This window comes from Antrostomus carolinensis, unplaced genomic scaffold, assembly GCF_000700745.2.
Source record: "Antrostomus carolinensis isolate BGI_N321 unplaced genomic scaffold, ASM70074v2 scaffold50565, whole genome shotgun sequence".
NCBI classification, from domain to species: Eukaryota; Metazoa; Chordata; class Aves; order Caprimulgiformes; family Caprimulgidae; genus Antrostomus; species Antrostomus carolinensis.
This window is the reverse complement of record NW_010318048.1, coordinates 1-11,336: the sequence shown is the minus strand read 5'-3', so window position 1 is coordinate 11,336 and position 11,336 is coordinate 1. Positions and strand designations below refer to the sequence as shown.

Sequence of the window (11,336 nt, the reverse complement as noted above, 5' to 3'; positions counted from 1 at the left end):
AAAACGTGCGCGAGTTTGGCGGGGGGGGCCACAGAGCAACTCCCGTTTGCGCTCTGGTAATTGCGCCTCAGTAACCAAGTGATCACCTTGGGCATCTCGGTCAACTAACGCTGGTCTCCATCGCAGCCTGCTGACCCGATTTTTTGTTGCTTTCCAAGATTACTGTGCGTCCAGGTCCAGCAAATTCCGCTTTTCAAATCATGGAGGCAGAACAGATTATGGAGGGACAGCCACAGGTATTGCAAGAAATGTTTTCTGTGCATCATGCTACGTGTGTAAAGGGAGCGTTTCCGTTTTGCTGACCATGTGTTATTTTACAGGTTCCAGAAAATCCCCATTCTGAATACGGTCTCACTGAAAATGTGGAGGTAACAAAGATTTTCTTGCTGTAAAGTACAGTGGAAGTCACATTCCTAATCAGGGGGGAAAATGTTGAGTCTTGAGTGTAACTTGAGACCCAGGGAGCTGGGTCTCTTTAGCTTGGAGAAGAGGAGACTGAGGGGAGACCTCATTAATGTTTATAAATATGTTAAGGGCAAATGTCAGGAGGATGGAGCCAGGCTCTTCTCAGTGATGTCCAATGGTAGGACAAGGGGCAATGGGTGTAAGCTGGAACACAGGTGTTTCCAATTAAACTTGAGAAGAAACTTCTTTACAGTGAGGGTGACAGAGCCCTGGAACAGGCTGCCCAGGGAGGTTGTGGAGTCTCCTTCTCTGGAGACATTCAAGACCCACCTGGACACCTTCCTGTGTGATCTCATTTAGGTTCCTGCTTTGGCAGGGGGATTGGACTAGATGATCTTTCGAGGTCCCTTCCAATCCCTGACATTCTGTGAACATTCTGTGATTCTGTATCAATAGATCCGTCCAACATTCTGTGATTCTGTGATTCTGTATCAATAGATCCATGTACGTTGCCTTGCATGTGTTGGGTTGCTGACAGTGGCAGGGTGTCCTTTTTTAACTGTGGTTAATGGTGTAAGATGGTTTAGCACTTTTTGACCAAAAAGCACCTGGAAGCCTTTTCTTTTTCTTTCTTTGTCAGACTTCACCTGAATTTCTAGTGCTTTTAGCATTTTGTGTTAGCAGTGCATGCACACAGGAACCATTTAATTAGGACCCCTCTTGTTAGCAGTCATTCCTGTCTCAATGATGTAGAATCTGAATCTGAATGCAAAAGCAGAAATAACAGTGATAGAGACTGAGCATCTTCTGTTTTGGAAGATATGACATCCTAACATTGTTCCTCAAAACATAGGAATTTAACAGAAGAGTCCTCTGGATTAGATTTTTGTGCAAGGAAAAATACATGCTTGAATTTTCTTACAAGATATAAAGAAGGTATTGCCAGTGAATTGCAGAGAAACGGGTACTTTGTTTGCACTTACACTTCAAAGTAGATGTGGCTGCTATTACCAATGTTAATTCACTTTTTTTTTTTTCTACTTCAGAGGATAGTAGAAAATGAGAAAATAAATGCAGAGAAAACATCAAAGCAGAAGGTGGATCTTCAGTCATTACCCACACGTGCCTACTTGGATCAGACAGTTGTACCTATCTTGCTACAGGGACTTGCTGTTCTTGCAAAAGAGAGGTAAGATGCTTCAATATTCCTTCTGTTCTTAGAAAAAAAGTAGGTCTCAGACTTGGGTACTGTGTCACCTTTTCAGCTGCTTTGCTAGTTGTAAGAAAGTAATTGCACCAGGTTTATGAACTCATGAATTACCATGATGGACCGTGCAGGACGTGTTCCTCGCTTAGGTGAATATGTCATGTTAAGAGTTTTTTACTGACTTTGTGATCTCCCAGTGAGGTGTGCTACTGCAAAGGTTTTGGAGGGAAACATGTATTTCTTACTAATTTTATCACATAATTCACCTTATAGAAGCAAAGCAAGAAGTTGTTCTAGTTTTGAACAAGATTTTTCATAGTGTGGAATTTATAAAGAGTTCTGCTTGCCATTTAAAAGAAAGACAGACAAATTGGGCCTGACATGCATCTTTGTCGGAGACTAAAACACTTTCTAAAGGATGAGGCTGACCCTGCACTGTCAACACAGTGAGAAGCAAACTGATAGTTTATGCTTTCAGTGAAGATTTTGCTGTCAAGGTGCCCTGACTCTCTTATCAGTCAGTATAGGAGGGTATTCTTCAATAACAGTAAATAGTTGTTCATCTTATCTAAATTAATTTCTAGCCTTTTGGTGCAGCTGAACTATTGTTGAGTCATACTGCATGTACACTGTTTCTCAATTTTGCTGAAATAACACTATCAGAAGCTGGTATGGATGACCATAATCATATCACGATACTTAGAGCCAGAGAAACCATCAACAGTGTCTTAACAGGAGTTGTGAATTTCAACTGCATTGTACAGACAGCTAATGAGGGAAGAGAGCACCTAGGAAGGTACACCCCGTGTGTACACCTGCACAGTGTGCAGATCTGCAGTTGACATCTGTGGGAGTTTTGCTGCAGAGTGACTGTAAAACACGGGCTGAGGTGGATACCCCACACCTACAGTCTGGATACTTGTGTTACAGACAAACCTTTCTTCTTTCCTTTTTTTTAAAAGAAATCTTTCTTCACTATGGAAGGAGCTGTTCTTTATGGAGACTAATCCCCATAGGACTTCTAACACTGGAACATTGATAGAAGAGGTTGGGGAACATAGAGTAGAAAAACTAAGAGTATCAAACTGCCAAGGTCAGTCAAATTGGCTGTTTAGCTGACCATATTAAAACCTCAGGGGTGACAAAGTTGAACTACCAGCTCTGCTTTATAATCTTCTGCTTAAAATTGAACTGGAAAGTGACTAATAGATGCTAATTTCTTTTTCTAAGGAATATAGAGATGTTCAGGGAACAGCCCAATACGTCTGATGACTATACCTGGAATTCAGTAAAAATTATCATCCAGAATAGTGATCACATGGATAAATGACATATTTGGGAGAAGTCAACACAACTTTTGTCAGGCTCAGAAGTCTCTTGGAGTTCACTGAAGGAGTCACTGAGCACACATTAACACAAATCCAGATGATACAGGCTGCTTAGATTTCCAAAAGGCTTCTGGCACAATCTTTCACTAAAGGCTTTTAAAAAGAGTAGCTGTGGGATTAAAGGAAAAGCCTTTATATGGACAAAGAACTGGTTGGAAGATATGAGAGAGAGGATATAAGTAAATGGTGAATTTTCATGGTGAAATGAGGTCAACACTAGAATCCTAGAAAGAATAATTTGTAACTATTTGAAAAAGTCACTGACAGAATTTGCTAATGATACTGTGCTTCACTGAACAGGTTGGGGTTTTTTTGTCTTTTGTTTTCTGTTTTGTTTTGTTTTTTAAGTCAATCAATTTCAAATAATCGCACAGGAACTTCATACATTTGATGTGAAACTACAGAAGACTGCTATGAGAAATTTAATCTACCAAAAAAAAAAAAATACAAATAAACAGAAAATTATGCACCTACGAGGGTAATAAATACTATAATGCTAATGACAAGATGATAGATTCTGAGTTGACAATTACCGTTGTGAAAAATATCTTTAAACTGTTAAATGTGTGTATCAGTGCATTGCTCAATCCAAAATAAATTCTGAATGGTAGGACTTAGAAATTGAAGGGTTAAAAACAAGCATAATGTCACTATATTAAATTTATAGTCTCCTTGTATTTTGAGTATTGTGTCTAATTCCAATTCCCCTGCATTCTGGCAGAATGTGAAAAAGTAAGAGTGACAAGGTGGTCAGAAGCATGGAATGCTGTCTGTAAGGGCAGTGACTGAATAGATGTTACTTCAACCTGGAAAAGAGATTTCTGAGAGAGAATATACTAGGAATATGTTAAATCATTAATAGCATGGAGATGCTATATTGGGATGGATTGTTTATTCTGACATGGTAATCAAATTAAGCTAGGAGGTAGCAAATTCATAATGAACAAAAGGTGACCTTCACAGGTTGCATAATTAAGCTATATAACTTGCATCAGGTTGAGGACATTAACATTTTATTTGGGCTCAAGGGGCAACTGGTCAAAGTCGTAGAGGAATCCACTCAGGACTATTAAAGGTGCTAGCTCAGGAAGCTGGTTAATTGTACGTGCTTGGAGGCAAAAAAGATGGTCCAGAGAATAGCTCTGCACACTTCTTCCATACTTCATGATCTTTACAGGCATATTTGCCCACTACCAGGACCTTTGGTCTGACCCAACATGGAATAAGTTAGCATGCCATTTATTCTGCAGAGAGAACCCAGATCAGCAGGATTCATGCACTGTAGCTGAAGGAGTTTTTAAGACAAAAACTTACAGACTAAGGCCAGCAGTCAAAAGTGCGTATTATTGACTACTTGCAAGTTCCAGCACTTCTCAAACTTGGGGGTTTTGTTGTGTTCATTTAAAAGAAACAGCAGTTACCAGAAACCATGAGAACAGCTCTAATGCAGAAGCTAGACAATAACCATCTCAGGAAAATGAAGCAAGAAAGCACTGACAGATTAACTTTTACTTTATATAGCATGAGTTAAAGAAATAGGCAAATGCACGTAACTCCCAATGATGTATGTACAGTATTTATGTTTACAGAGTATATCCTGGTTCTAGGTATGGAACTGTTTTAGCAATTTAGTAACGTTGAACCAAGTGACTAAGACTCATTAAAAACTTACTCATGAGACATAAACTGTAAATTTACAAGATAATTGTAGGTAGTTGGTCATCCCTACATCAATGCTCCCAAGTGTTTGGGAGGAGTTACGTTGCTTTTCAGGGAAGGTGATTAGTTCTTCAGCCACCTAATTTCATATGACAAAAAATAATTGCTTTTGATTTACATTTTTCTTTACAGACCGCCAAATCCCATTGAATTTCTAGCAGCATATCTTTTAAAAAACAAGTCACAATTTGAGGACCGAAATTAACTCCATAAAAATGAGGACAGTTTCGCTGCTAGACTGAAATGCTCATTTGCCGCAATTTGTTTTCTGCTGTAAAAATCCTTTGGAACCATGATGTTGTCTTTTTTAATCGCACAATTTGCTTTACCTTTTGAGTTATTTAATAAAGAACACTTTTCATTTGTTCACTTGTTTTAAACTAGCTATTAAGAGACTTTCAAAATAAAGTACTGAAACTGCACTACTGATTATGAAAATCTGAATAATTCTGTGGGGCTACATCACCTGAATGCATGACACAAAGGGGAATAATTTATTACGTGAATTGCATGAGTTATAATGTTGATTTTATACATCACCCTTCATGTGCAAGGTACCTAAACAGAAAGCAAACACATTAAGAGCAGTTAGAATTTAATTTGAGGATGGATTGATTAAGTAGAGAGGGGGGATCTTGCTTCAGAACACCAGGAAAGGGTTTAGTTAAAACAGACAATGAGGTTCATCAGCTGAACAGATCACCTGCAGAGTGTGTCCAACATTTCAAGTATTTCCATGAATGAGGTGTGCTGTGCAGCATTTGTCATTGATCTCCTGTGACTGGTGTGCTGGGTTCAACTGAAACACAGAATAGTTTGAAGGGATTTAAAAAGGTTCTGTAATTCAGGTCTCTGTACTGCTGCCCCCTAGTTGGAGCGTTCTTTGTCAAAGATAATCCTAATCTACCCAGTAAAATCCTGAGTCTTCTTATTCCTCCCCCCCTTAGGTTTACTCATACCTCTTTTTGTTATTTCTATTCTTGACATCTTTGTCTGACCCCTTCTTGTTTGGTGTTTCCCATAGTCTCCTCAGTAGGGGTAAAGGCCACAGACCTCAGAGTACAATATAAGAAGCTGCAGCAGAAGACTGGGGATCAGAGGAGAAAAATAGAATAAAGACAGTAAACAACATGTTGGGAAAAAATGTGAGCAAAGCTCTGAAAATATGAATATTGTAACCAGAGAACTGGCTCACTAGGTTATTGTTAATGTGTACAGGGACACAGCCCTTAGAATTCCTATTTTTGTTTTCTGAAACTTGTAACAAGGAGCATGATCAGTGTTGTTCACTAGCACCGGACACTGGAATCAGATTAAGCAGAGCTCAGTTTTTAATAGACTGGGAAAATGACCATGATTTGTTTGCCAGTCACAGAAATTGTGAACTTGGCTTCCAAGAGTTGCTCAATTAATCCAAATCCTAAATTTTTATTCAAATAAACTTCAGTATTGCCATCTTACCATTTCCATCTCCGTTCTATGTTTCTTATTTAAATGCTTTAACATAGCAAGTAGTTAAAGCCTTGTAAATTAAATTACAAGGGTTGGAGTTTTTTTCTGTGTGAGATTAAAGGCTGCATTATTTTTTTTTTTGTAATTAAGCATAAATTCATAAAAAGAGAGTTAGGACTCTCATTTGGCTTGTTCCTGTGATGACTTAAGGATATACACTGTATTTGCAGTATAGTCAAGTGGCCCACTGCACAAATAATATTCTCCCTTAGTTCTCTTGACATCTAGATGACTTTCCTATGGTGATCTGAAGATGCATTGGTTTTAATGTAGCATTACTTCTTTAATAGCTTAGATATGTGGGTGCAAGAGTGGCCAAAAAATAGATCCTTCAGAGGAAAAACTTTTAATTGTCTGCCAGCTTGCAGGGGCTGGAGTGAGATCTGGCTGTCAATCCTAGTAGGAAGGCTTTCAGTATTTTATGTATGTCTTCATACGCCAAGAGGGAACCAATGAATTAGTGTAGTCCAAAAGCAGTAAGACTGGGGAACAAAAAAAAAATGGAAAGAAACCTGCAAGCCCAAAACGCTCTATTTTGGAAAACATACAGAAATTTTGGAATGAGATTACTAATTTTATTGTGTTGTCGTGAACACAGTCTCCATCAAACACTGACACTTAAAAAAAACACTGAAAGGATTTTAACAACAGTGTTTTGACTTTCTAGAATTAATAATAATATTTAAGTGAAGACAAAGAGGCACCATAAAGACTGCTATTTTTATTGCTAAAGCAGCATTCCAAGGTTTCATCCATAGGTGACAAGATTTTAAGAACTGTTACACATGGAAAAAAAAAAATCTATGTTGATCCCCAATTTCTGTGTTGAGAATTTGTGCAAGACCATACAAAAAGAAGCAGCTCGACTACTAATCTTCCCTAGACAGAGCAATTTTCCTGTAATATATTGCCATGCTTAAATTCAGAATACAGTCAGATTTCTCATCCTACATTAACACCCTCCAAGCAGCTGCACAAAAGCTTGTAGTAAACATGTTGGCTTTCTGCACAGCCCTTGCATCAGCCTAGAATCTCAAAAGCATGAGTACCAGTCTTAGGGTGAGCTGTCCCTGCCAGCAGCGTGCCACCCACTCAGCTGTTGGAGCCGCTGTTTAGTACACGGTATCACCCGCTGCTGTCTTCCCATCTAGGCTAGTTCAGGAGAATGAAAAAGCCATGGTTGCAAGGTGATGATGTTAGAAGATTTACTAAAGGCAGCTTTTCTGGGCAGCTTCCCCCAAGAAAATAAGTTGAAATGTTACTAGCAGCAGTGAACTCACCAGCTCTGAGAAATAAATTTTAGTGATTCTTGCCAGGGTATGACAAGTCAAGGAGAAAAGTGCAACCATATTCCTTGTTAAATTGGCTTCACCAATTAGGATCTGCTGCATAGAGAATACCCTGTAATGGGAAGGATAGCAAATTGCTACCTGAATAATCCAGTTCTCAAAGTTGTTAGGGAAGAAATGGTAAAGTCCATTTTTTCAAAGCATTTACTTGTTTTAAACACTCCCTGCTACAAAACAATGACAATTCTGTGAAGAGACTTGACAGATGCTTGCTATCCCAATTTAATCCATAAAGAAAGAAGTACTGTTATTCCACAGGAAACACCACTCCTGAGGGCTTCAAGATAAATGTATTTAATTTTGAAGGACAAATGAAAAAACAAGTGATTTTACATTTATAAAAACGAGGTACTCATCAATAAAATGGAGAATAAATTTAAGGGGCTGCAAATTATTAATAGATGTAGAATAAAAGCTTGAAGAAATAAATTAAACCAGCAACATTAGATGCACAACAGACCACTGCTAACTAGCTGAAAGCCATTTTCTCTTGATTATTCAACAAATCTTTTTCCGTTTTCTGAAAGCCAGTAAAATTAAGCAGAAAATAAAACTGAATACCTGGTTTAACACCACAGCATGCCTTCCAAGATGACTATTTTAGATACAATATCCAGAAGTTACTATTCAGGAACTGTGAAAGAATTATATCTGACTCATGCAGTATTTTGAAGTCTGCCTTTTAAAATGCTTCCAGCAAGAACATTATCTTTTACCTTGAAGGGGACAGTGGCAGAAGAAAGGATTTCCTATTAAAGGTAATTCTGATCAAAGGGTTCTACATCCTCATATTCTGAAGCCTGTTACCACCTAAAAATACAGTTTGACTTGGCAAATCTTTTTCTTTGCATCTCCAGTTTATCAAGGACTTTCTCCAGAGTCAGTACAGGTCTCCAAGTTACCCATTTTATTTTTTGAAGTGTTGTCACTATTGTGAATGCAGTCTGATCAAAAGAACTTCTCTCTCTCCCCAGCAGATGTTCTAGAAATAAAAAAAGCTGCTTTCAAACAAATGAAAAATATGAAAATTCTGAAATATACCAGCAGTTGAAACCAGTAGGTTGGAAAGGAAACACAAGAAGAATCACTGTGCCTACCAAGCTGGATAGAATACAGGTTTTGATTTATTCTTATCATTGTACTAATTACATAACAAATTATTCTTAGCCAAGCCTTAGCTTGTGTTCCCTATTCTACTTCATACTCAGAATTCATTTTAAGAGTAACTACATAGCCTAGGTCACAGAAGTACAGAATGCCAGCTCTCACAGAAAGAGGCGTTTCACCACGATGAAAAAACGTATCCGCACTGCTTCTACTGATGTCCACTGTTCACGTACAGCTTTCAGGGAGGACTTGAAATGTAAATGCCGTGTGAGTAACTACGGGGCAGTTTACAGCACTGCTAGTGCAACACTGACTAGGAATGTGCCGTATTCCTCTTCCCAACATGCTTTTCTCTCTCAGAGTTTGTTTTGCAATTGTGCATAACAAACCAGTTTTCTGAGAGGAGCCTAAATTGATAAAAGGCTGCTGGATGGTTCAGAAGTATCTCCTGGAGAGCATATGGCCTTCCTTTTCCTCTGGTCTACACTGAGGTATTTACAAGATGGATAATTACCCACTGATATTATCTCAGATGCTATTATACAGGAAGTGGAGATACTTCCCTTGTAAGGAGTATGAAGTTTGGGGGCGGGGTGGTGGTGGCTGCTTTTAACAGTAGAAGGAAGGACTGCTAGGAACAGCAGGTTCCTCAGATGGAGAATGACAGCTTGTAAAGAGAAAAACCTACATTAACAGTGGCAGTGAACAGCTTCCTGAGAAGGGAGGAGACAGGAAATGGACCATGTGAAAAGCATGATAAGAAAGAAGGCAAAGTAAACCACGTGCAAGAGGACAGCAAGAGCAAAAAACAAGAAAGCAACTGACCTTGGCAGCTGGGCCAGCTGAAGACTTGTGCCACCCAAGCTGGGCACAGGATGTTACTCAAGGAAAATTGCATGCTAAGGGCACGTGAACTGGCAAGTCAGTCTTGCCACAATCTGGCTTCATGCTTTTCTTCCAGGTAAGGAAAGAACTGCCAACAGACATACATGCGTAGCAGTGGTCTGTGCTTCAAGGCTATGCTGACCTGGGGGATCGGTCCATGCACTGTGTCAACCCTCCCCTGCACCTCAGGGAAATAGCTCTGAACAGCTAAAGTGCTCCTGTTACTTCTCCCTGCACAAACAGTGTTCAGAATTACAGACAAAGCAGGAGGATCTCCCAACCCCACCCATGCCTCGCACCGTGCTCCGAAAGCTGAGCCCAGTTTCTCAGCCTGTACCTAGAACACTGCCAGACCTCCATGTCCTCAGCACCAGGAATCCCAGCACTGGCATCTTCTGTTTACTGAAGAGCTGCCTGCATTTCTATTTCTGCCTCTTTGATTTATGTTATGTGGTACCGAGAGAGCACGTCAGCAGCCCTTAAACAAAGAAACAATGCATGATCAAGAGCTCGTAGAAGTTTAAAAAGAGGAGCCCACAAATCACTAAGCACTGCTCAGTAGTATTATCTGATAGGGAACAAAGAAGAAAATCCTACTGTCACCCTTGCCAGTGGAAAGAGCAGAAATTCCTCCTGTAGTACTATGGATGACAAGCTTTTGGCAGGAACAGGCAGAAATGGAAGAGGATGTCCTCCAGCTTCACTGGGCTCTGGATTGAGAGTGGGTAACAGAGAAGGGCAGAGACTCACCAGAAAACAGGCTGCCACAGTGCTTGTGGCACATGCCACAGTCTCAAGGATTAGCAAAAAAGCCTGTGCTTTCTATCACCTGCTAACACTGCTCCAGTAGTCAGTCCAGGAACTATTCCCAGTACTGAAGTCTACTGAAGATTTAAGAGTTAAAAATGTATCACAACTTCCAATATAGTTTTATGTTAAAGCAGTCAGGCAGGATAGTTCTTCCAGTCTAGGCATTTATAATCCACATTAACCATTTTCAATACACTATTTGTAAAATAACAACGGAATACTATAAGGACAGATAGAGCAGTGAGGGCTACATAAAACACTAGATGTTTGCTGGGATAGTCAGGCCTCATTTCCTCTGACAACCTATTACAAATATTGTTAATTGGAGACTCCAGTCCTTACTGCCCCTCAGCTGCACTGGGAGGCCAGTGTCATGGGTGCAGAGGAGGATCCTCACTGATAAAAATGACATCAGCCGTATTTCTGCAGCAAGAGACTTTTTGATCTTCAAGACACGCTGCTAACAATGCCTTTGCCATCCCTCCCCATTTCCTTTGTTTTAGTGTTTTTTAAAAAAACCCAAAACAACAAAAGCTCTGTATGTTGCATGCATTTATAATTGCCTGGAGGACTTTTTGAAGAATAAATGACATAAGGGGGGGGAAAGAGAATTGTGTTTCCAGACCAGGCCTATACATTTTCCACCTCACAAAGCATCGGTCTGCCTTAGTACCTCAATGGCTGAGGCCCCCATCTTTGCTGTTGTGGCTTCCCTCTCTCCTGGCTGCATCTCATACGTCAGTGGCTAAAATTGCTTTTTCCCTTCCCCCCTTTTGTACTGGCCGTACCCCCCTTTCCAGTTCTGCCTTATTAGCTATTTTGAGCCGTGATTGATGTCTCCATGGCAGCACTCCATTCACCAAGCTAATATATATATATGTATTGACGAGGTGGGGAAGGATGAAGCCGAGAACTGGCGATTTATAGCCAAGTGTGCTCCCACAGCAGCCAAGA

At 39.8% G+C, this 11,336-nt stretch overlaps 1 protein-coding gene across 1 annotated transcript; it reads left to right on the top strand.

The window, feature by feature from the left end:
- Positions 1-180: 180 nt before the first annotated feature.
- On the top strand, positions 181-5,141 carry DPY30 (dpy-30 histone methyltransferase complex regulatory subunit). Its single transcript, XM_010168767.1, has 4 exons — positions 181-236; positions 321-368; positions 1,452-1,594; positions 4,852-5,141. Exons 1-4 carry the CDS (start codon positions 201-203, stop codon positions 4,922-4,924), a joined length of 300 nt encoding a protein of 99 aa, XP_010167069.1. The 5' UTR covers positions 181-200; the 3' UTR covers positions 4,925-5,141.
- Positions 5,142-11,336: the final 6,195 nt, after the last annotated feature.

Excerpts from the sequence above, each read along its gene's own strand:
- DPY30 (XM_010168767.1), top strand. The coding sequence starts at position 201 with ATGGAGGCAGAACAGATTATGGAGGGACAGCCACAG. Across the intron at positions 237-320 it reads TTATGGAGGGACAGCCACAG|GTTCCAGAAAATCCCCATTC; the intron begins GTATTGCAAGAA and ends GTTATTTTACAG. Across the intron at positions 369-1,451 it reads GTCTCACTGAAAATGTGGAG|AGGATAGTAGAAAATGAGAA; the intron begins GTAACAAAGATT and ends TTTCTACTTCAG.